This window comes from Ursus americanus, chromosome 5, assembly GCF_024610735.1.
Source record: "Ursus americanus isolate L20-20 chromosome 5, mUrsAme1.1.p, whole genome shotgun sequence".
NCBI lineage: Eukaryota > Metazoa > Chordata > Mammalia > Carnivora > Ursidae > Ursus > Ursus americanus.
The window spans coordinates 30,108,713-30,134,808 of NC_142131.1; the positions used below are offsets into that span (position 1 = coordinate 30,108,713).

At 39.7% G+C, this 26,096-nt stretch overlaps 1 protein-coding gene and 1 pseudogene across 1 annotated transcript in view; both read right to left on the reverse strand.

The window, feature by feature from the left end:
- The window catches only part of IQGAP2 (IQ motif containing GTPase activating protein 2), a 274,080-nt gene that overhangs the window by 33,405 nt on the left and 214,579 nt on the right, over positions 1-26,096 (reverse strand). The window contains exons 18-23 of the mRNA XM_045796437.2: positions 18,482-18,565; positions 17,233-17,304; positions 15,182-15,251; positions 10,818-11,026; positions 3,536-3,685; positions 382-545 (exon numbers count right to left, since the gene is read on the reverse strand). Coding sequence (XP_045652393.1) covers positions 382-545; positions 3,536-3,685; positions 10,818-11,026; positions 15,182-15,251; positions 17,233-17,304; positions 18,482-18,565 — 749 coding nt within the window. The remainder of the gene's footprint in view (positions 1-381; positions 546-3,535; positions 3,686-10,817; positions 11,027-15,181; positions 15,252-17,232; positions 17,305-18,481; positions 18,566-26,096) is intronic.
- On the reverse strand, positions 15,264-17,226 carry LOC123791558 (single-stranded DNA-binding protein, mitochondrial pseudogene; annotated as a pseudogene).

Below are 26,096 nucleotides of genomic sequence, written 5' to 3' on the forward strand. Positions count from 1 at the left end.
TTTAAGTTTCAGTAAGAGAAGTAAAAGAAGACTTTTTGGCAGAGACAGTTAACCCCATCTGTTTATAGCATTACTACTCACAGAATTTTAATTAAGTTAAATTTTTTCCACTGACTTTCAAAAAAAACTTTTGATTTTCAAGTTGCTGTTTACTTGCAAAATCAGAAGCTAATTTAGCTCTAAAAAAGCTATTAATGGTGGGAGAAAGGTGTACCAGGAAATACCTAAAGTGTTGTAGAGATTTCTTTAGCAATTTGATATACTTGAATATGTATGAATAACTTATAAGAATAATTTTAATATTATTTTAGTAAGTCAGAGATAGCTGCCACTAAAATGATCTATTCATTGATATTTTCACATATATATTTATATACATACTTTATTTCTTCCTCCAGAGCAGTCTTAAAAAGCTTGAGGAGTAGATATTCTTCTCGCTGATTGGAAGCATAATTGTATAGTGTGAAAATAACAGTATCCATAAATTTAGTTGACTTATTCTGTGGCATCTGGAAAATCAGCTTGGCCAGGTATAAAGGGTTGGTCTAAAAGATAAGAAGGAAGAAGGACAGAGTCCCCCCAAAAACTGTATGTTAATATATTATTAAACCAAAGAGGAGTACCCGATTCCCTTTATTTTTTTATTTTATTTTATTTTTTTTAAAAGATTTTATTTATTTATCTGACAGAGAGAGACAGCCAGCGAGAGAGGGAACACAAGCAGGGGGAGTGGGAGAGGAAGAAGCAGGCTCCCAGAGGAGGAGCCCAGTGTGGGACTCGATCCCAGAACGCTGGGATCATGCCCTGAGCCGAAGGCAGATGCTTAACGACTGCGCCACCCAGGTGCCCCCGATTCTCTTTAATATGTATAAAGCATATAGTGGAGTATCAGACACATACTAAGACTTTAAAAGGTGTCGGCTAATATTAATACTATAGGAAGTTATATTATAAAGCTACAATAGGATTTAAGCCTTATATACTGTATATTTAATGAAACATAATTATATTATGTACATTATGCACTGTTAACCATTTCAAGCTACATTAATATTTATTGTAGAGACACAGAGGAGAGAGCGGTTGGCCAATAGAATCCGGTATTTGAAGAGACTGGCAGTAATGAACCAAGAGCCCAGCTACATAGATTATTCTAGAAGGACTGATGAATGAACAGAAGGAAATATACCCCATATTGTGAGACAAGAAAGAAAAAAGAAAAGGATACGTTTACCTGTGGAGACAGTGGGATGGCGAGGATGTTTTACAAGGAGAGAGAAGGTAGGAGTGACGTAGGGAGGCTGAAAAGAGGGGTGAAGGTCAAGATAGTTGATGGATGAAATGGCAGAAGAAAATGACAAGAAAAAAAAAGATGACTTAAAACTCAAGATTAAAAAAAAAAAAATTGACGTGGATTCCTGAGGGCTCTTCTGAGGATGGGGTTCCTGAGATGCAGCGGCAGCCTTCATGTATTATGGGATTTCTCCAGTAGCCACCCCAACCAGATGAGGTTAGAGGAGAACAACTACTATATAGGTTATAGAGGAAAATATTTACATAGAGAAATTAAATATCCCTAACTCTTCATCTTCCTTCTGATGAGAAAATTTTCCACACATGGGAACTCGTCTTCTTTTAATACACGCAAGCAGTTTGGCTGTAAAGTTTCTAAGGAAAACCCGAATTCTAGTTTACTTTACTGCTTAGGTGTACTTTCAAGCTCATCATGATCGGCTGAAAGTTCATGAAGCAGTAGCTGAGGACAACGTTTTCTTCACAGTTCTGCAGGGATTCTTCTCCCACACTAAGCATACGGATTAGGCGAAAGGAAACTCACTCTAAAGCTAAGGCGAGCCTACTCCTCATGCCTCCCAGACGACCTGAGCACTTTCCAGGGAGGCTGAGGCGGAAGAGGCAAACACAAAGGAAAACTTATCCTAGCCGACCTGTGCTTTGGCTCAGACTTCTTGCCAAGGCATCATTCAAAGGCCAAAGCAATCCAGACAATTTGCTTTTCTGTAGTTTCCTCAGTGATCTCAGGCTCATGTCTCCAAGAAATGTAAAGAAAAATACATGATTTCAAGAGACACCTCTATGGGTACAGCTGAGTGGTCGAACTCTGGCACTCGCAGTTTGGGGCTGTTTGGGGAATAAGACTTGGTGGACTTATTCTCAACATGTTCCTGTGCTATTTTTACCCTTTCCATTCATGGGTCTCCACTTAGAGAACAAGGTAAAAAATACAAGTCTTAGGCCAATGACCACAGTTTCACTTTCCTTATGACGCAAATTCTTTCAAAATCTAACACTAGAAACTAAATCCTGAAGAATCCTCATACGTTGGGAGATTCATGGATATCAAAACAAATAAATGCCTAAGATTAAAATTCCAACTGGTGGATGACTACTATTCTAATTTAGGTCTATAAAAACCCTACCCTAACCAGGGGGAGCCCCCTTTCTTTCTGGAAAGTTTGCTGGGGTTAATTAAGCAATGGATTCTGTGAACAATACTGTTTTAACATTTTCCTTCTATGCTGCCACACTGTGGCCATCTGTGGCACTACACCTGCTTTCCAGTCTACTATTCCAGACCGAGAATTCTCCTCTGTACCTAACCTAACTTCTTTCATGGGGCAAACCATGCTCATTCATGGTTTGGGTAACGTGTTCTCTGTATACCTAATGTCAGTGTGGTCCCCAAGGAAGGATTCAGGGCCCTTCAGGCCTTGAGGGCGTCACCAAAAACTGCAGCAGCATCTCCACACAAAGGGACACCTGACTCATGGAAGAACTGCTGACCCACCTTTTTGGGGAAAGTTTTCCTGCCCAAGGGAAGGCTTTGCTTATCACTAACACTTGCTTACTCACTTTCCTTTGGAACTACGTGGATGTGCTGGTAGGGCAGATAAGGTGAATCAGTGATTAACCAAAACAGTAACTGGTCCACCACAGTCCAACCGTAAGCAGTTCAACTTATTCTCACCTGCACCCTGGAAGCAGTGGAAAGTGACCGTTCATTGACATCGTAATAATGCCATGAAAATAATGAAATCAAAGAGATGCCCTCTTGCCCTAATCCGAACTCTCTGGCTCTTTTCTCAAAAGAAGGGCAGGCTGGTTCAGGTAAAGATCCATTTTGCACATACTTTAATTTTTTCATGGTGGACAGCATCTGCTTATATTATGGATAGGTTTATGCTGTCTCTGCGGATAGCTGTAATATAACACAGTCTCAGAAGCAGGGGCTCCGAAGTCAAACTGCCTGGGTTCCAATATCCCTGCTTTACCATTTACTGGCTGCATCTCGGTTTTCCCATCTATAGTATGGGAATAACAATAATTACTATTTTCTCAGGGTTGTAGAAAGAATTACATGAGACGATGTATGTAAAGCATCCAGAATAGCACTCTGTACTTAGTAGGTGCTCAAACATGTCAGCGACTACAACTTTACACTGGGAAAAGATCCACTGTAGACCACCAAGGAATACAGTATTGATCCAAAGCTTGTAGTGAAAGCAATTGTTCTCACCTGTAAAAGATAAAACAGCTGCTGATATGTTTCTAGTGTTTTTCTCCTCTCCTTACTCAAACTTTTAATTCCCTGGTTGTCAGTGTTATTCAGTATTTGCATTTCTCCACCTTTTTTCTTATTCAGCTTCGTTCTGTGTGAAATTACATCCTGAAAAAAAAATTATGAAATGATTACGTTTTATTCTGCTGTTTTTTACCTCCTTCCTTCACACACACCTTGAAACACATGCGTTGGAAAGATTAATTTTCCACATTTCCCTTAGGAAGAAACAAAAGATAGAGAATGTTAAATTAAGGAAACTCAGCTTGTAGGTGAATTTGGCTTTTGTAATATTTGTTCTCCAAGCTGTACTTAGCTGTTCTTAAGATGTAATGTAGGCACCAATATATTTCAATAGGGAAAGAATGGTCTTGTCAACAAATGATTCTGGAATAACCGGATATCCACATTTACAAGAAAGAAGTCAGACCCCTACCTCACACCATAAACAAAAATTAACTCAAAAGAGATCAAAGAACTAAGTGTAGTTAGCGCCTATAAAACTTTTGAAAGAAAACCTAGGCATACATCTTTGTCCCTTTGGATTAGGCAATGGTTTCTTACATGTGACACCAAAAGCACTAGTGACAAAAGAAAAAATAAATTGGACTTCATAAAAAGTAAAACCTTTGTGCGTCAAAGGACACTACTAATGAAATAAAAAGACAACCCACAGAAGGGGAGAAAACACCTGCAAATTATACATCAACTGAGGGATTTAAAGAACCCTTGAATCTCAAAAGTAAAGGCAGCCCAATCAAACATGGGCAACAGATTTGAATAGACATCTTCCCAAGTCATACCTTGCTGGTGGGAATGTAAAATGGTATATCCACTTAGAAAACATTCTGGCAGTTCTTCAGAAGTTAAACACAGAGTTACCATATGACCCAGCAATTCCACTCTTAGGTATACGTATCCAAGAGAATGGAAGACCAATGCCCACACAAAAACTTGTACATGAATGCTCACAGCAGAATTATTCATAATACCCCCAAAGAGGAAACAACTCCTATGTTCATTAACTGATGAATGGATAGACAAAATGTGGTATATCCATACAATGGAATGTTCTTTGTCAATAAAGAGGAATGAAGTACTGATTCAGGCTAAAACATGGGTGAACCTTAAAAACACTATACTAAAGGAAAGAAGCCAGTCACAACAGACTGCATACTGTGTGATTCCATTCATATGAAATATCCACAATAGGGAAATCTGTCTGGCCAGAAAGTAGATTACTAGTTGCTCTGCTGTAGGTAGTAATTGTTAACGAATATGGGTCTTGTTTTTATGAACTGGAATGGTATTCACATATGCTATCTAATCTGAGAACATTTTCTCTGGGGTTTCTTTTTGGGGTGAATATTCTAGAATAATAGAAGTTATGGTCCCACAATTTTGTGAATATACTAAACACCACTAAAGTGTACACTTTTAAAGAATGCATTAGATCTTCTCAAAAAATATGCAACGCAGCAATTAGAGATGGAAGTGAAAGGAATCCCCTAAATATTTAACAAAGTTTATTTTTCTCAATCATGCTCCTTTAACCATTTACAACAGAATCTTGGGAAAGGTGTGGCTGCAAACCTTGTCAAGTGGTCACTTCAGGCTACTGTGTCCCCTTCAGGTGTATAAAGGGTCAGGAACGAGAGCAGGACTCTTAGGTAAGGGCCTACCAAATATTTTTACAGGGACCCACAGCACAAAAGACATCTTGCATCTTTTGCTGGTAAGCACGCATGCACCGCAATATGAAATCCTTATCCATACTACTGGGATACACTTTGATATCCTCAATTTGCTCTTATTCTATTCAACTTTTTAAAGATTGCTGATGTGACTCATTTAATTGCTTTCATGACCCACCAATGGCGCATCACTCAAATGAATGCCAATGCTCTAGAATGCCTGCCTCCTCTGCCACTAACAATGGGCCACTGTCCCACAGAGCAGGCGGCAATAAAGCTGTTTTTCCTAAATCTTCCATCTGCTTCCCTGGGCTCTTAGCCCGGCCTCCATGGGAGGAGTCGATCTGTAGCCAGCAGCAGGATGTTTGACCACAGTTCCTGAGGAGGGGCACTCTGGGAATCTCAGCCAATACAAGGCTTTACGGTGTGTGCATCACTGGATCAGTGGTCATCCAGCGTCCCTGGCCCCTGTCCATCAGACGCCCGTGGGGACCCCTAGTCATTCTGATGACCAAAAATGTGCCTGCCACCACCTCCAATGGCCCCTGGGAATGAGAACAACCATCAGCTTTTGCGTACGGGTTCTAAATCTGTTTATGTCCTAGCACCCTGTTCTCCCACAGCAAAGGTCCACAGGTAGGGGAAACAACAACAACAACAACAACAAAAACCTTGGAGTTCTGCTGTCAGATAGTTCCATGTGGTTATAACTACTGTCTTGTGGGTCAGTGATTTTTCTCTTTGCCATTCTCAGCTTAGGGAGGGGCTACTTGGACTTCATCCCTTACTTCTGTCCTCCTAATGCTAGTATGCAGAAATAGGGGGATTTGATTTGATTTGGTTTTTTAAAAAGGTAACATTTTCACCCTTATTTCATAAGCATATGAAAAATGTCAGGATGGAGAAAGGAAGTGTACTAATAAGCACCAGCTGGAGGTTAAGAGGAAGTCTGGGCAGGCAGCTGCTTGACATCCTTATTGAGAAGAAGTCCTAAAACATCACTAGATTAAGTCTGGCTTACAGCTCCATATATCCCAGCTTTCTTTTCTTCAAGTCATCAGTGAGGCACAGATCATTCAAGTCTCTCAAATACGTGCAGTAAATACATTACCTGGTTTTACATATGTGGCAGACAAAAAATCTTGGTATTTAACTCCCCCTCCAATTATTTTCAATGGAGGTGGCTCTGGAAACTCAAGACTTTTCATTTGTTTTGTTCCTAGACTTCTTTATGTTATGGTTCTGGACATACACAGAAGAGAAGTGAGAAGAGAGGGCGGGAGTGGCAAGCAAGCCCTGGGACAGAACTAAGTTTCTTCGCATTAGAAAAGACACACTGGGTGAGGGCAGGACAGGGAGAGGAATCCAGGGTGGGAAGCTGGAGCATCAGATGCTGAGTCCTGGAGGGGAAGGGGTGGGGGAGCCAGCAGCTGGGCAGCTGGAACACAGTGTGGGTCATGGCAAAAAGCCCACCTTCCCTCTTCCTACTTCCCTGAAATGATGCCTTGCTCAACACTGCTCTTGTCTCAACAGAAGTTTTCTTTGGGAAGTTTGAAGAAGGAGCTGAAGGCCAACCAAGCAGGGGTTCCAAACGCATATGCTTTTCGCTAATAGAAATTTCATGTCCTTTATTCTTACCAATAAGTCTTGAACATGGGAGAACAGTGGTTTGAAGGAGCAACAGTGTTTAACTTGTTCACGATATTTCCTCATTTTGAGGTTGCCCTGATGGCCACCATTTTGTCCCTCCCCCTGACCACAGGACACCTGCATGCAGGCCACAGGCTGTAACATAAAAATTGGTATTGAAGGCGTAGAGTAGTACAAAGCTTTGGGCTCTGGAGACGCAAAAGCAGGGGGTACCTGCACAGCCTTGTTAGATTTGTGACCTCGCCTGGCTTAACCTCTCCAAGCCTGTTTCCTGAATCTATAAAATGGGCTTGATAATAGCAGTCTCAGTTGCTGTGAAGGTTAAAAACAATGTATGTGAAGCATTTGGTACATTTTTCAGTGAAGAAAACAAGGCTCAGAGAGGTTAAGAAACATGCCCAGGGAAACATGCTAATATCTGCAGTGAAGTGGTAAAATTAAGCTGTAAAATTAGCTTTCCCCTGGGTTTTCAGTGGGCCTGGCCTGCACGTCTGCCCTCCTATTACACACCACATTCATCAGTGAACGTTTCAGGGATGCAAGATTCCTCTTCTCTTTTAAAAAAAGATTTATTTGCTTATTTTAGAGAGAGAGCTCGTGTGCACTCGCGTGTGAGTGGGGAGGGGGGCAGAGAGAGAAGGAGAGAATCTCAGGTGGGCTCCCCGCTAGCGTGGAGTCGGATGAAGGGCTGGATCCTACGCCCTGAGATCCTGACCTGAACTGAAATCAACAGTTGGACGCTTAACCGTCAGAGAACCCAGGATCCCCAAGTGTATTTTTACTTTCTATTCAGATTTTCTTTCAAGCTAGAGTTTATACCTTTCTTCCTTTCTACTTCTCTAAGAAACTGCTACTTCAGTTGCTTTGTCTCCATCTCTGAGCCTTTTTTTTTTTTTTTTTTGCCTAAAACCAATGTTAGCCATTTTATTCACCCACTGACTTTCTGTGATTTCTGGGAGGAATGCCTGTCTGTCTGTCTGTCTGTCTGTCTATCTATCTATGTCTATACCCAACATGGGGGGGTTTGGATTCATGACCCCAAGATCAAGAGTTTCATGCTTTACCAACTGAGCCAGCCAGGTGAGGAAATCTATGTATGTATGTATGTATGTATGTATGTATGTATGTATGTCTATACCCAACATGGGGGGGCTTGGATTCATGACCCCAAGATCAAGAGTTTCATGCTTTACCAACTGAGCCAGCCAGGTGAGGAAATGTCAAGTTTAGAAAAATTTTAGAGAGCTGGAGTTGTTCTTTATAAACTAAGCTACTTCCTTTAAAAACCTTTCTTTCCTCACTAAACACATGCTCAGTTTGTATGCATGTATGTATGTATTTATTTAAAAGATTTTATTTATTTATTTGAGAGAGAGAGATTGAGAGAGCACAAGCAGGGGAGCTACAGGGAGAGGGAGAAGTAGACTCCCTGCCGAGCAGAGAACCCAACGGGGGCTCGATCCCAGACCCCAGGATCTTTACCTAAGCTGAAGACAGATGCTTAACGGACTGAGCCACCCAGGTGCCCCAACATGCTCAGTAGTTTAAAAAAAAAAAAAAAAAGAAAAGAAAAGAATCAAGAAGTTTAATTTTACAAGCCCCCCCAAAGAAAAATCACTTCTTTTTCTAGCTTGCTTGCTTGCTTTTACAACAAATGGAATTGTACTGCTTTAGGCACTGCTATCTTGTCTCTTGTATTGCAAACTCCCCCCCCCCCGCCCCGCCCTTAAATGTTCTTTGAAAACATTATTTTTAGGGGCTATGTAACCTACATGTAAAAGTAACTCTGTTGTTCTCTGTTCATTGTTTTTGTGTTTGCGTTGTTTCTCACTTTTTCACTGCTATAAATTAAGCTTCAACTGTACTGTTCTTATCATCAAACGAAAAAGGCTACTATCAGTAATAAGACTAAAGACCATATACTTAACAATCATTGGCTTGATTTCCAATAAGTAATCAATATTTAGTACTTGAAAAAATAAGTTGAAAAATTAGCTCTGTTTCACAATGTTATCAGTTGGGAATACTTTTAAAAAATCTTAAGCATTCCTAAGGACCTGAAAATTTGCCGTGATTTCATTTTCCACATGAATAACAAGCAACATGTTACGCCTACTATTCAGTGTTTTGCAACTAACTAGCCTTTATTTTAAAAGGCAAGGCATTTCCTGTTTACAACTTTATGGGAGTAGGGTAAAACAGCAGTTGAAGGCCAAAAAAGGCATTTTCTGAAGGACCTTCTGGAATATATTAAACTTTACAAATTCTCATGTTTGTCAAATAATACACATTTTTTTTTCTTAAAAAGGAGAGAAGTACTATTTTTCTGGATAAAATAATAAAAACAGACTTAATACAGAATGTTTAAATTGTACTTTTAACAGTTAGAAAAGACCATCATTTCCTATCTTATAAATTGCTCTGTTTTCCTTATTTTCTGTGCACTATTTCACTATTTCTCTCTGAGGGCTGGAGACAAGAGTGGGGCATTCACGTCCACTTCTCTGCTGGCCTCCTGAGCCGTGCTTTTCCCAGTTTTCCAGAACCACAGACTCAAGTCAGTGGCAGCTGGCACTCTATGTTTGACACACGGTAGCTTTCTCAGAGTTTCCAGAAGGTCAACTTCTTATGCCCCTCCCGACCTATCTGTTTTCTGAAAACTGATGTGGCACTGGGCCAGGGACATGGAGAGACATCTTACTCTACAAATCAACTTTCTTGGGTAAAAATGAAACTTTTCACATGGTTTGAGAGAGCTCTAAAGTGAACAGGCTTCACAGAGGTACAAAACTATAGCACTATTTACTTAAAGGCTGTTTTGGGGGCAGTCTGCTCCGTAGGGGCCGTTTTGGAAATGCGCAAAGGTGTTTGTTTTTATTTTTGAAAGACTGAATTGATTTATTTAGGGGGAGAGAGAGAGAGAATGTGAGTGAGGGGAAGGGTAGAGAGAGAGGGAGAGGGAGAATCTCAAGCCGACTCTGGACTGAGCACTGAGCCCAATGCAGGGCTTGATGTCACGACCCTGAGATCATGACCTGAGCTGAAATCAAGAGTCGGACCTCCAACCGACTGAGCCACCAGGTGCCCTGTAAAGATTTTTTTTTTTTTTTTAACATCTAACAAGTGGAAGGCACTACTGGTTTCTAGTGGGTGGGGGCGGGGATGCTCTGTTGTCCTGCAGTATGTAGGACAGTCCAGCGTAAATTCCTCACATTTTGCATGGCTGGATTTTTCAATGTCCTGCTGGTTATTCACATAGGTCGAAATTCTGTGATTATTTGAGCCTAAAAACTAATTGTTTTAGATAAAAGCAAAATACATTTCTCCCCAATTTTAATATACACTGACTTTTCTAAGACTGCAATTCTGTGGGGGGAGATCAACTTGATTACTCTGAACTTTACAAAGAGTTGTTTTCCATTCTGGAAAATGCAATCAGACAGTTCCCCCACTCACTGGCATCAGTCGCATCTGCCCCTGTCCGTACTTTGTTCAGTCTGTGGTTACTCTGGGAAGAGGCCCAAGCCTCAGGCAACTTGCTCACATCTTCTAATGGCACTGGCCCCATGTACTTTCATGTTGAAATCTATGCTTTTTTAATCCATTACTTTTTTATATTCATGGAAAGGCCTTAGTCTTATTACGAAGATACATATGTAAGTAGGCTTTGTTTGATATAAGTTTCATTTCAGAATGGTAAAGAGGTCTTACAAAATATGTTATAAGGGGCAGGGGTCTAAAATTTTGCAGGTCTGAGAACCATGAGAAAAACGGTCAGTGAATTTGGACAACGTGTTGTGGATTCCTAATGAGTTTAGCTAGACAAAGGTGTTGTGGGCAAATACACGTGCCCCTTCTCTCTTCTGGGAGCTGAAGGCCCCGCGGATGGCACTGACCTCCAGCGTGATCCTGTTCTTCACCAGGAGCCCAATCTTGATGTCCATCAAGTTCAGGTCTTTCTCGAGCTGTTGATTGCCTCTGATCTTGGTCACCACTTCTTCCCTTAACCGTGCTACCTCCAGCTCCTCCTGGAAATCCAAGTTACTTTGGTCCAATAGGTGTACAAATTTTCGGATCACCGTTAACGGTGGGTTTTCAGAGCCAACTGTGGGTAAAGGAAGAGGCATGCTTTAATTAGGCATGTTTGGAATTATGAACAATAGGAGAGGAATCAGGTATTTCACTAAAGCATTACTACAAAAATACAGCAGTGGAAGTACTTGGTCACTAGAGTGACTCACTCTGCCCATGTCAAATCCGGACAGGGAAACTGATCATGTAAATAACTGCACACCACTGATGCCGTATGGTCTGTCTTCTCCTTATCTAATTCTCATTTATCAGCCTTCTCCCACACTGCTTCAAGGACTTTCCCACTGAGAACATAGTTCTACCTATCTGTGCCTTATTGATGAGGAACGTGAGAATGCATGTTAACTAAGTTATCTCTGAGGCCTTGTGGCTGAGCCAGATAAGAGATTTCTGTTCTTGCCACAGGAAACGGAAAGCGGCTTCTCTCAGCCCAAAAGACCATGGGGGAGAGAGCAGGAATTAGGTGAAAAGTGAATTAGAAAAAATCAATGAGGGCAGAACTGTAAGTCCAAACAGGAGCCAATGGAATGACAAGTGGAACACACCTTCTACGTGGCACAAATAAAAGGATTTTAGAAATTGAAATTTGGTCCCTGTCCTTTTAGCACGGACCAAGGGAGGGCACTCGGAGTCTGGGAGACCAGCCTCGGCTGTTGAGAGGGGGGTCTAAATTCTAAAACGGTTTCCCCTCAGTGCTTTGAACATTCATTATGTTTTAATTCCCTGGTACTCTGACTTCACAAAAAATACATTTGTTAAAGTGTTTCTGTGAACACGGGTCAACTGTTAAAATAAACGACCTGGACCTTCAGTGATGAAAGGTCATACACAACAACACGAAGATGACTTGAAAGAGCTCAGCCCCGTTGTGGCAACTTCCATCGCCGTCCTCTCCCTTACACCGAGTCCCTAACCCATCTTCTTTTTACTTCCAGCTTGGTTCTGTGCTGTTTTGACATTCAAGAAATAAAAAGGTTTAAACCAACAACACAAAGAACAGCATGAACCCCACATGAACAACCAAATCTAGGGGCATCTATATTACTATCTTGCCACTTCTGATGGGCTTTATTGGAGAAATTACTTTGGCCCTTGGGACCCTTCCTTTCCTGATCACTGAAGCACGTGTGCCTTTATTTTCTACCATTTCTAACAATGACGTTGCTAACGACATGGCCATTTCAGAAAAAGCCTGAGCAATGCTCTAGCGCTCATGTATGTAGCTAAACTGGGAGAACACGAGCCAGCTCCTCTGGTCTCAAACTCTCTCTCTCTGTTCCCAAGGACCATTTATCTCTGTAGGTGCCAATAAGCATGTTAGAAACAAATTAGTATTTTAGCTTTACTAATTATTATGGCCCAAATTTAGAATTTCCTCTGTCAACAGTAGGCTTGTGACATATTCAGGCTGGGAATCACTTTGGGGTATTTTAATTTCAGAGAATCACCTAACTTGAGTCAGCACTGAGAAGGAGCCATATCACAGTTGCACCAACTTCCAAGCCTAAAGGTACTCAATGACTTTCCAGAAGGAATGGGTGAAAATGGATGATGACAAACTAATAAAAGTGACTTTTTTTTTTTTTCAGATTAAAAATGCCTTAGTCTCGGGGCACCTAGGTAGCTCAGTCGGTTAACTGTCTGCCTTCAGCTCAGGTCATGATCTCAAGGTCCTGGGATCGAGCCCCATGTCAGCTCCTTGATCTGGGGGGAGCCTGCTTCTCCCTCTCCCTCCTGCTGATGCTGTCTGTCACTATCTCTCTCTCTCTCAAATAAATAAATCTTAAAAAAAGTGCCTTAGTCTTACAAAGATGCTGAATTGAGAAAGAAATGAAAATTTACATTTCGGTTACCAGAAAACCACCCTATCTGCTAAAACCTAGAGCAGCTTCCATCTAACTTATTCACTAACATAGTTTCTATCTACCTTCTATGCTTTAACACAAAATCACCTGGGTTTTTAAAACAGAATTTCTTCTGTCTTTGTAATATAAAAAAAAAAAATGTAAAGGGGTGCCTGGGTGGCTCAGTTGGTTAAGTGTCCGATTCTTGACTTTGGCTCAGGTCATGATCTTGGGGTCATGAAATCGAGCCCTGCATTGGGCTCCATGCTCAGCTCAGCGTCTGCTTGAGATTCTCTCTCTCCCTCTTCTTTTGCCCCTTCCTCCTCTCACACTCTTTCTCTCTCAAATAAATAAGTTTTTAAAAAAATGTAAAAAAGTGAAAAGCATCCCCACAACTGACCACAAAAACATGTTACCTATGATAAAATGAAAAGCAGCCTGTGTTCATTTGGAAAATTTATCCTTAAATTGTCTTTCATGAGCAAAGGCAGCAGCAAACCTGTTTAAGCATGTTAGGGCTCAGAAAACAAAATCCCTATTTAGCCTTCTTGTAAAACACTTAAAGGTATCCACCAAGTGAGAGATGAATCTCATTAATTCAACAATGGAGAAGTGTGGTCCTGAAAAGACTGGCTGGCCTTTCCTCACTTAGTTTGCACAGGGGATTCTGAGTCCAGCAGAATGATGTGTTATCCAATGCATTCTGCAGGCCGGAGGCAGAACCTGGTCTCTAAATCTTCCTGAGGCTGTCCCCTTAACAAGTACCAGGGAAGCCCTTTCTTGAGCCACATATTTCATCCCAAAACTCAGATGGACTTCAGGCAATAAAGGGTACTGGCTAAACTACTTCCTAGGCACTGTGCTGGTTACATTACTCAACTTTTACTTCCTCCAAAAAATAAAAATAAGAAGCAAGGCAGAGGTACACACAGCATAATGGCCATTTTCATGACTAAGATGCACAAATCTTGATTTTTTTTTTTTACCCTCTCAAAACTAATTTGGAATGACCTGAGCAAAATATTGTAAAAGTTTGTGCAATACTATTATCACCAAGTTCTTAATCTATCACATGTTCTTGTGATAGTAAGAATGCTAAAAATTCAGCATATAAAAAAAGATCTTCACTATGCAAAGAACAGAAGAACATATGCAAAGTTGGGATTGTAAATAGTGCAAAATGTGAATGTTATTTCTGGGTGATTTTTATTTTATTCTGCTGTTTTAAAACTTTCTAAAAATGTCATATATTAGTATTATAATAAAAAATATTTAAAAACCTATAGTGACCATGGAAAGTCTAGAATGAAATTATAAGATGTTCATAGCCATCTTTGGGAGATGAGCTTTTTCCCTTCTTATTCATATTTTTTCCTTCCTACTCATGTTTCCAAAATTTCTTATATGGACATATTTCTTATATGAACACTGTTTATTTTGCTTGTTTGTGTATTTATTTATGAGGAGAAAAAAGTCGTAGGCCAACAAAACAAATTAAACAGTCCAAACATAAGTTATTTTCTAACTGTTGTGCATTAGATTTCTGACTCTAGCTCAAATTTAATATAAAAATATCAGCATTTATGCCAACTCCATTCTTTCTGAAGAAATCATATCACTCTACCTATCCCTTCCTCTCATAACAGGAAGGCCCACTTTCTGCCGTCAATGTTCCTTTGTGTACCAGTTCAGAACGTGCGGTCTGAGATGGTCAAAACCTACTGGAAACAACGGACAACTTCTGTTCCTCGAGTGGCCTCTAAAGTGACTACGATGTTTTTGTTTTTGCCTCATTTATCAGGAATCCATACTTTGTTTCAAAATATAGATGATCCCCAGCTAGTAATGGCTTGACTTACAATGTTTTGACTTCAGGATGGTGCAAATGCCATGCACATTCAATAGAAAAGTACTTTGAATTTTGAATTTGCATCTTTTCCCAGGCTAGCGCATGCCACAGGATGCTCTCTTCTGATGCTGGGAGGCAGGAGTGAGCCACAGCTCCCCGTTAGCCACGTGATCACGAGGGTAAACAACCCATGCATTCAGGACCACTCTGTTTTTTCACTTGCAGTGTGATACTCAAGAGGTAACACGAGCTATTCAACTCTTCACTATAAAATAGGCTTTGTGTTAGATGATTTGTCCAACTGTAGGCTAACATAAGTGCTCTGGGCACATTTAAGGCAGGCCACGCTAAGCTATGATGTTCCGTAGATTAGGTGTGTTAAATGCATTTTCAACTTAGGATAGTGTCAACTTGTGATGGGTTTATTAGGACATAACCCTATTGTTAGTGGAGGAAGATCTGTACTCCCACTTACCCAATGTTTTGTAGTCATCTCTAGCTTTGTTTGCTCTCAGCAGAGACTGTATTTTCACAATTTCATTTTTCTGCAAAAGAATGAGACCAGTCATGATCTTCCCAAGGCTCATCTCTTCCACAACTGTAGAATTCAGAACTACTTAAGAACTGACAGTATTTAAGAATGGACACTATTTAGGGGCACCGGGCTGGCTCAGGTGGTGGAGCATATGACTCTTGATCTCAGGGTTGTGAGTTCGAGCCCCATCTTGGGTGTAGAGATTACTTAAATTTTTTTTTTCATTTTATATAAAAGAATATTTTAATTCTTGTCCTTAGGAACTATAAAGACTACACATGATTTGGAAATGCGACTGTACCAAACAATAGCTAAAGAACCATCCACTCTATGCCTTGTCTTTGGTCTGGTCACTCAGAATTTTAATTATTTATTTTAGAGAGAGAGAGTTGATGGGGAGGGGCAGACAGAGAGAGGGAAAATTGAAAGCAGACTCCCTGTTGAGCACGGAGCCCCACGCAGGGCTCGATCCCACCACACTGAGATCATGACCTGAGCTGAAATCAAGTCAGACGGCTCAACTAGTTGAGCCGCCCAGGCACCTCTGGTCACTCAGAATTATGTTATCAGCTATGATGTTGTTGTTTGTCACATTATTTTCATCTGTGTATTTACCATAGTCTCTTTTGCCTTCCACATAAATTTGGGACCCCTTTTCCACATACTGATATACCACCTCTCTGATGCCTGGTTGGAATACAGATATTCTGTGCCACGTTGTCTTCTGACTGACATCACCCATTTGGTATGCTTCACTCTCCCCTGACTGCCACATCTCATTCGTTGCCAAAGAAGATACTGTGACTGGGTTCCCCCCCTCCCATCTGTCTCATGACGGGGTCCTGACCCACTCGCCTGAGTAGCTGCACATGGTTCAGAGATCTTTCAAGAACCAAGCTGCTCGCTATTTCAGACTCACATCTCACGAACTGATGAAATGCCTCTAATACAGGTCTTTGAAACATGGCTTCTACTGGCTTTTCCGACAAGCTAGTCTTTGGTCTTCCCCTAGCCAAGGACTTGTGGCTCCCTCCCTCCCTCTCTGGATACGCCAAAAATAAAACTTTTTTTTTTTTTTTTAAAGAATGAAAACTATTTAGAACTATTTAGATGGAGTGTATTCAATGTTCATTTTTTGCATTTTCTTTGCAGACAAAGGGTCAGATAAGTTAGCTAAAAGTATTGACAAGATTATATGGGACTGTTTATATAGGGATCTAAAAGGGAAAAGACCTTTAGTCCCAAACTGAGATGATTCAATCTATATTCACTTATCTATTCTTTAAAGATTCTGAAAAAACTTCTTCCTGTGGGCTTCTATTTAAGTTTATCAGTTAGCAGTTAGAAAAACTTTACAAGCAGTATTGGAAAAGACTCATCTGGAATCTTTTCTCTTTGGCATTACTAGTCCACATCCATTTCTTCTCACACATTTCCTATGCAGCCCTAACTAGTGAAGTCTTGCTCTGAACATGAGTTCTGAATAAAAAAAAAGTAAGCTTCCAAATATTATCGCACTGAGTTCTTAAGACCTGTCGTTTCCTCCTACTGTTCATTTCCACCATTTAGCTCTGGATTAAAAAAAAAATGTTAGGTTACTGATGTATAGATTGCAACTGTCCATCCAACTAAGTAACATGGATGTTTTAGAACTTGAGCCAAAGGCAGCTGGGGAGACATGAAAATATCACTTCACTCAATTAAAAGCTTTGGTGTGTGTCTTAGGACAAAAGGAAGCAAGTGCATGAAAAATATTTATGAAAGAAGACATTTCATTTTCTCTGCCTGAACTGACAAAATATTCTATTTAATATAAAGACTAGACAGGAACACATGCAGCCAGCATATACAATATACTAACAGTCTTCCATTTGGTTCTCTTCTAAAAACATTTCCACCGTTTAATAGAAATCATTCAATGCTAACATTCAACAAAGCATTCATTCAGTTCACTCTCAGCCAGGATGAGAATCCCCTTGCATGTCTCTTACATGATCTCTGAAATACTGCAGTCGTGCAAGGTAATTCCTCCGTGCTACTATCATCCGGAACCAGGACTGAATCTAAAAGAGAGTTAAATAGAGAAATCAGGCAATTACTAAACAACCTTTAATATCTTTTCATGCAGTCTTTCTAAAGATCATATTGATAATTTGATAAAAAAGTAAGAGTGAGCAGCCCACCAAATAATTAACATCCTAAGCCTCATCTTCATCTCCTACTTCTTTCATTGCTTTTTTCCTAGGGGTTCAAAGCATTTTATACCTTATGGTGGGGAAGGTAATGTAGCTTTGTACCATTTTGCTTTAATCTCAGTAAATAAAAACCAAGAGGGCAAGGCATTTTGCTGAGAGTAGCTATTGCTACTATTACTCAGGGAATCAAAAACCAAGTCCAGAGTTTCTTCCACCATCCCTTAAAGGCATCCAGGATCCTTTAGGTCTTTACAGGAAAACACGTCCAGAGTTCTCATGAGGGACCAGCCGGGACCTACAGTTTTCCGAGACAACGGCGTGTGTTCCATGGAAAGCACAGCACATTACGAAGGAACACGATGGATCTAGATGATGTCATTCTCTGCCTTCACAGTTTAAAAGGTCTTTTGAATTAATCTCATTTGATTCCAATCTCTCTCCAGCCCTGCTATTCCAACTCTAATCTGGATTTCCCCATCGTCTGCAAGTCCACCTCTGGGCAGTCCTCTGGTTTTCAGCACTGGGCAGTGGCACCCCAGTGCCTTTTCTTTTTCTAAACTCAGAGCCATCAGCCTGGGTTGAGAGCTGGGTTAGACCTGCTCGCCCCTCACATACAGGTCCTAACTTAGTTCTGCCTCTTCTTGTCACTGGTTTTGCATTTGTCTAACAAGTTGGGTTTTGTACTGTTAAGCTTTGTAAATATTATTAGCGAATATGGTAAGAGGCATGTGAAATAACACAGTTTTCCCCCAGAGCTTAAAAATTCAATTTGGACTTCCTAGAGAAAGAGCATTTACAGGTTATGAAATACTTGCACATTTGATTCTCAAAACCACGTAAAGGACCTGAGCCACGTTGAGTGTTTTATTAAGAGACTCGAAGATGATCAGCTAAGTGAGTAATGGATGTGGGACTCAAACCTGGGAATTAACTCCGACTTCGAGACTCCTATGTACTCTTTCTATAATTTGTCTTCCAGGAGCAAAACTAAAATGAAGAGAAAGGTTTAAGTCAAGCACTTGATAAGGTAGGAAGGGATGTTTACCTTCACAATAGAATCAATATTATCAATCAACATTTGCCGCCTGCGCGAATATGCTTTCCGTTGTTTATGTCCCTTCCAAAAAGCCTGTGGGGAAGAACAAGTAACAGAATTACTTATGTGCAACAGTTTCCCACTTAATTTCAGAAAACGCAAGAACAGAGTACATCTCAGGAGACACTGCGTTGGGACACTGTCAGGGGCCCTCCCTTCCAAATCTCATGTAGACACCGTCACTGGGAGGTGGACATTATACTGAACCAGCTCACAGCTTGTCCCAAACTTGGGACAGCACATGTACCAGGTAGAAGCCCAGTTTCCCATTTGAAAGCTTAATTTTACTGAGGCTCTGGGTGACAAGAAGTAATAATAAAATGGAATTTCCCTGAAACATACAAAGAGATTAACTGAGTACTGCTATCATGTGGTAACAACGGAAGATGCTTCGGAATCATGACTAGTAAGTATCTTTACTCCAGCAAGGGACCCACGGTGGCCCAGACCCAGGAAGATAAAGGCTTGACGAATTTGTAACTCTGGATTCCTGAACAAAGGAGTGCTGTGATTGATCATTCATTATCTTATCTATTTCTACATGATGATTAGTGATGCTTCATCAACAAAGCTTTACTAGGTTATCACCATTAAAGAGGACTTTTATAGGCGACATTTACAAAAACTACACAAACTGGTATCTTTAGAATGATTAAATACAAAACTAATTAAAGTTTATTCCAATTCATTTTTGAGAATCTTTTTATTGAAACATAACTTTGTAACTCATTTCAATTCTCTGGTTTTGTTTTCATGTTGGAAATGAAATACAAGTTTCTTGTTAAAAAGGACAAATACAAAAAAAATTATTTTTACAAATTTCATGTTTACATATGTCAATCTACCTCATTCATTCTTTTAAAAACAAGGCATGTGGAATTTTATTACCACTTAAAAATATGTCTTATAATGATTAAAAACAAAACAGTTACTATGGTAAAAAAAAAAAAAATCAACTGAGCACTTGTTCCAGACTTCTCTCAATTCAAATCCCTAGAAATGACAAAGTATTGAAAAAAATACTTTCCTTTTTGAAATAATTAGAAACTTACAGGCAACTCCAAAAATACTAGCGCTCCATGTAACCCTCACCCAGCTTCCCCTAATGGTAACATCTTACAAACAGGCTTTTAAAGCAATTCACTATAGTGTTAGAAAAGAAAGCATATGGATCAACAACGCTGAGGGGTCCTGGAAGAGAGAGGATAGCTGGAATTGGACTTAAAGAGGGGACCCCAGAACCAACATCTACAAAAATGTCAGAACATCTACAAACAATGTGGGATGGCCCTACGCTTGAGGGAGCCTCAGGCTGTGGTCAGCATGACTTTGGGAAAGTTGTTATCTTATCCACTTGTCAAGCAGTGAATAAAAAAGCAGAGATGGGGGGGGGGTTCAGGTAAAGTACAAAGGAATACAGCCTTTTTGAGGGCATTTAACAATATCAGATTTAACATTATTTAGCCTTTCTCCTAGTATTTCTAATTTTCTTCGTATTGAGCCCAAGAAAAGCACCAGTAGAGAAGAACTATATAGAAAGGTTTTCGCTGCAGCATTGCTTGTAGTACTACACATGTGCATAGAGCAGAACGTTTACAAAGGGGGAAACAGATCGACTGCAACTGCACTCTCAGGGAGGGATGCTACCTGGCAGTTACGGAGAATGAAACAGGGTCATGTCTACGTATGTTCTATACCTTGAGGAACGAGAGGATCTCCAAGATCCAAGGCAAACAAGGACATTGTAGTTTGCCACACACACTAGGATATGACTTGTTAACAAAAAAGAAAAACATAAAATAATAATATATATCTCCAAGCAAAAAATCTGTACTCAATGCAAGATGATGTATTAGCATATAATAGAGAAAGGGTGTAGAGCAAAATGTGCCTATGTACCTACCCCTACGTTGACCTACTCTACAAAAAAACTATTAATTTTTCGTTATGTATTGTCTGAAATGGGCAAACCTAGGGGTATGCATATACAACCTATTATTGTAAACAACCTGTACACACAGTATTAGGTATTTTGTATGGATTCTTCCATCAAGATAGGCTAAGAGACTGGGGATTACTAGCTAAACAGTTGATATTTAAAATGGATAGCTACTGTCAAATTGCCCTCCAAAGAGTGTATGATAGACATTTGTTTTCCCAGGGTCTCAGTGAACTGACGAAAATTAAAAAGATTGACGATGTCCAAACTGACTGATAAAAACTGCTGCTTCATTTTTATTTATACTTTGATCTTTAGCAAAGTGTAGAAACTTTACCTTCCTACACATACTTTTACCCTACCCCATTTATGATACTTTATTTTGTCTATATACATATTTAGAACCACATAAGACAGTGTTACATTTTTTACTTCAACTGTCAAACATAATTAAAGAAATTCAAGAGTAGAAGGAAAATGTGTTTACTCACAATTTTACTTTCATTGTTCTTTTTTCCTTCCCGATTTTCCAAAATTCTTTTATCATTTTCTTTTGTTTAGAGAACTTTCTTTGTTATTCTTTAAGGCAGGGTATGCTAGTGATAAGTTCTATTAATTTTCCTCTTCATCTGAGGATGCCTTCATTTTCCCTTCATTCCTAAGGATTATTTTCGGTGGATAACGAATACTACGTTGGACGGTTCTTTACTTTCCATGTTGTGCCATTTGTCCTCATTTCCATAAATCCTTATGAAAAAATCTTCTGTCATGAGAACTGTTTTCCCCCCATAGCTAAGTTGTCATCTCTATTTCATTGCTTTAAAGGTTTAAAAAAATTTTTTTTCAGAAGTTTGTGATGCGTCTTTGGGTACATTTCTTTGAATTTATCCTCTTTGGGATTTACTCAGCTTCTTGAATTTGTGGTTCTGGGTCTTTGACCACACACAGGAACTTTTCAGACAGTATTTACTTCAGGCTTTTTCAGTACTTCCCCCTTTCTCTTCTCCTCTGAAACTCTGATGACACAAACGTTAAATCTTTTGTTATGGTCCCACAGATGCCTTGAGGCTCTGTTCATTGTTTTTTCAAACTTTTCTCTCTGTTGTTCAGATCTAGCAATTTCTATCATTTTATTCTCCAGTTCACTAATTTGGTCCGGTGCTCCCTCCATTTTGCTATTGAGTCCACCAAGTTTTTTTATATGTTGTTCTATGTCTTAGCTCTAATTTTTTTTTCCCATCTCCTATTTCTTTGCTGAGACTTCCTATTTTTTCCTTTGTTTCAAGTGTGTTCATAATTGCTTACTGTAACACGGCAGCTTTAAAATCTTTGTCAGGTAATTATAACATCTCTGTCATCTGTATTGGCATCTTTTTTTTTTTTTTTTTAAGATTTTATTTATTTGCAAGACAGAGAGAGGTAGAACACAGAGGGAGAGTGAGAGGGAAAAGCAGACTCCCTGCTGAGCAGAGAGCCCAACGTGGGGCTCCATCCTAGGACCCTGAGATCATGACCCCAACAGAAATCAGATGTTAACTGACTGAGCCAACCAGGCGCCCCTGTATTGGCATCTATTAATTGTCTTTTAAAATTTACAGTTTGCTTGGTTCTTGAAATGTTTGTTATTGATGGAAATGTGGACAAATTGGATATTATGTGATGACTAACAAGACACTGGATCTTATTTAACCTATACTAGGTGGTTTTCCCTGATATTGTTCTGGGAAGGGAAAGGGGTGGTGTGCTGCCTCATTACTGGGAACCAGGGGTGGAAGTTCAGGTTCTCTACCTAGCCTCTATTGACATCTGAGGTGGGGGCTGCTTATTACGGCTGTGTGGCAGCTGGGAGCTCTAAATACCCCCTCATGGTTGTGCCAACTCCACTCTGCCCAGGAGGGCAGTGGTGTCGTGTTACTGCTCCTCATGTGGCCTCCACTGAGAGCAGAAGGCTTTACAAAAGGTGGCCTCATTACTACTGGGTTGTGATCAAAGTCCTGACTCTCCATCATGCCTTCTTTGACATCACCCAGCAAGGAAAGGGAGGGTTGCCACTTTACTGTTTGTGAGCACGGAAGTTCATGCTCTGTGGGTACCTGGTTACCTTGTTAGAGACTACCAGGGTGGAAGGCCGAGCTCTCGACTCTGTGGCATGATTGGTGTGGGGTCACAGTTCTGTGGTTTTTTTTTTTTTTTTTTTTCTGTGCTGTTTGGCTAGAGTAGATGATTATTGTCTAAAAGGTTTGTCTTTCTGGGCTGCACCTTTCCCGGTCCTTTGGCTACAGACAACAGGCTTTTGTTGGAGTTTCTGCCTGCACTCACTGGCATTGCCATGTTGCCAGTCTCTGCAGCAACAAGTCTGAGATATATGAAGCTAAAAGAAAACCACAGAACGCACCTCCATGACCTTCCTTGGGACTCAAGGTTCCCAAGCCAGTCTGCCTTTCCTCTCTCATTCTTTTCACAGTGTTATGTTTGTTTACAAATAATGTCTGGGGCTTTTAGCTGTGCTTAGAGGAAAGAATAGGGAAAAGTAGCTGTATTCTGTATTCCCAGAAGTGGGAGTTGAGCCCAAGTAGTTTTTAAGTACCCAATGTTTTAGAGTTTCCTATACTATTAAGGCCATATGAATTTATTCCTTGACAGATTACAAGATTAAAAAAAATCAGAAATGTAAAAAGTAGTTATGATTCATGAGGGCCACCTGAAAAACTATTAAAACTGAGTTCTTATAACTTGTAATTAGTTATAAAAAATACAAACACACACACACACAAATTTTCTGCATGTGAAAAACAACACAATAAAAAAAGATGACATTTATGATCGCAAAAAAATAACTAATGGAGTAAACTTAAGAAACGGGAATAAATTTAATGCTATATGGTGGGAAAGATACATACTGATTACTGAACTGGAAAAATTCATTATTGTAGAGATGCCAATCTTCTCGAATAAACTAAATCCTCAATGTAATTATTACAGAAAATTCAGGAATGGGTCTGGAACTTTACCAGCTACCTTTGCACCAACTATTGAAATGAGCATGTGTTTTTGTCCTTTAAGCTATTATGATGATAAAGAATTATACAGGAAGGTAAATTATTGAGGATTTAAGACTGGAGTGAGCTTCACAGTCCTTCTCAAACTGTAATATGTACACAAGATCATCAGATGGTCTTTTTAAAATGCAGATTTGAATTTTGTGGGTCTGGGTGGGGCTTCCAGGTAATGACGGTGCTAGTAAATGCTCCACATTTCAAGTAATAAAGATCTAAGCAAAGATAAAGGATTTTTAATTGATGGCCCATTTAGTAAATGCCACCGTGGGATCTGTCGGTGTGGCATCTCCGAGGTGATGGGAAAAGCTGATCTCTGATGTCATCAACAATCGCTTGCAAAAGTGGCCTGAAGGCTATAGCGATTAGGGGAAGGGGACCCTAACTGTGGGTTACTGGATTCCATGGCAAGTTAACTAGTAACACATTCATTGGGATGGGTCTCATTGGTGCTTCCTATGTTTTAGTGGGTAACACTTTTAAAGCACAGAAATGTGAAAAAATATATAAGACATATCCTATTTTTAATCTAAACTGAAAACAAATAAAGTATTAGGATTAGTTCAAGTTCTTCCTTCTGCTTTTCTGGAATTATCTAAACTCCAGAAACACTCTGAATCTCATTAGCTCAGATTCACAAATCTTCTGGAAAATCTGTCACAGTGAAGGCTGATGTAATACTGATGCATTCTTGCAGTGGTAGAATGAACCCATTTGTCCATTCTGTACAATTTTTTAATGTACTAAGGATTCAATGCTCAACAAGAGGATTTTCCTGGAGATTTCATTTTGTATTTCATCTGTTTATTGATTACATAGATTTTTCTGGAATCATTCTACACTTACAAATATTTTTATTGTTACTTTCCCAAACCAAGGCAACTTTGCTGGGTATAGAATTTTTGGTCTACAGAAGCAGAATACTATTTGCCTCTTATTTGTCAAAATACACATTCTTTTTTCAGTTTGTGAGCTTTGGTTCCACCACAACTGGCTTTTCTTATTCAGTGCTAATAGAACTCCTGTGGTATGCCATGAGATTGCGGGCTTTTCTAATTAGATGCTGTTTATTAAAAACGATTATGGTTATAAAGTTGGGAGAAAGGAATTATTGATGAAAATGCAAAAGGAGACAAAATTCTAAACCATAAAGCCATTCACAAGCAGCTCTTTGCAGACAATTAGAGACAGAATGTGTTTACAGAAGTGTCAACCTCCTTCTCTGACTGGTGTAAGAACTTGTGGGAAAATTTTTAACAGCCATCTTTTTGTTACTTTTCTTTTTCTTACCATAAACATATTTTCTGTGTAATGCATATTTAACAACATACTCTTTCAAAATATCTAGACCTCAGAGGTTACTGCTCTGTTTTACAGATTTTATAATTGTCGAATCTCTAGAAAATCTGGCTTGCTAAATTGGTTGCCTTGTTTGGTAATTGGGCACCCAGCACAGTAATATTCAAATTGCCAACTCCAACTCCTGAAGCACAAATTCTTGTGTGATCTCTTCACCAAGGATCCACTGATCTTCCAGAGTAGTCACTTACATTAACACAAAATGATGAAGGACTGTCCCATCAGGTCACCCCCTTCCTCCCCACTCTCTTGCTGCTCTGGGCAATCTGAAAGTTGCTTCAGAGAACCTGGCTTCTCTTTCTTTGCCAGGATGTTTGTGGCGCTCTCTGAAGTTCAGTAATTTCCTAATTCCCAGGGCTAAGTTTGGGTGTTTGTCACTATTATGGCTTTTCCTAAGAAGTGGCATTCCAGCTTTCCTCAGTTCAAGGAAAAAAAAAATACCACAGCTATCTATTTCTTCCCATTCAGTTTTGCTGATCCCTTCCTGTATCATAGCAGCAATCTCAATGTTGGCCCTGTCCTTGGAGCCAAGATCTCTTCATTTCTGACACTACTGAGCACCCAAGGGCCACACACTGTGCCAAGTCTGTTATGTGAATTATCCCACCTCATTCTCACAACCCAGCCACAAAATGAGTATTACCATTTTCAGATGAGAATGTGCATTTCAAACGATCTATTTTTTTCCACAACTTTTTGTGAGAGTTTTTTCAAGCTGTCCACATGCTGCAGTTATTCTTTATATTTGTTGTCATTCTGCAGTCGTGAGTTCATTTACATTCTACAATGTCACTATTTCTTTTCCTCTCTTTCGATATCAGTTTTCTTTTGATGTTTTGTCTTGTTTCACTAAGTCCATGTCTTATTCAATTCCTTGAAAGCATGAAAGAGCTTCAGCATAAAAATTCTTCCGTCTCTTGGAGTAAGAGTGTTCTTAAATGTTGGTTGACTTAATTTATATTTATAACTTATATTCATTTTCCTTTTTTTTTTTTTTTGAAATAAAATACTCCTTTTTGTTTGAGATCATTTCCTGGCTCACTCGTTTGTAAATGTAGGCAATGTTACCAGGGCCTTCTCACTGCTCAAAAATAGTATGGCTTTTTCTCTCTCACTGCTCTCAAGAGATTCTTTGTCTCTCTGCAGGGAGAGAGATAGGACACCTTACCTTACAGGGGAAAAATCATATGAATGACAGTGAATTTCTCAT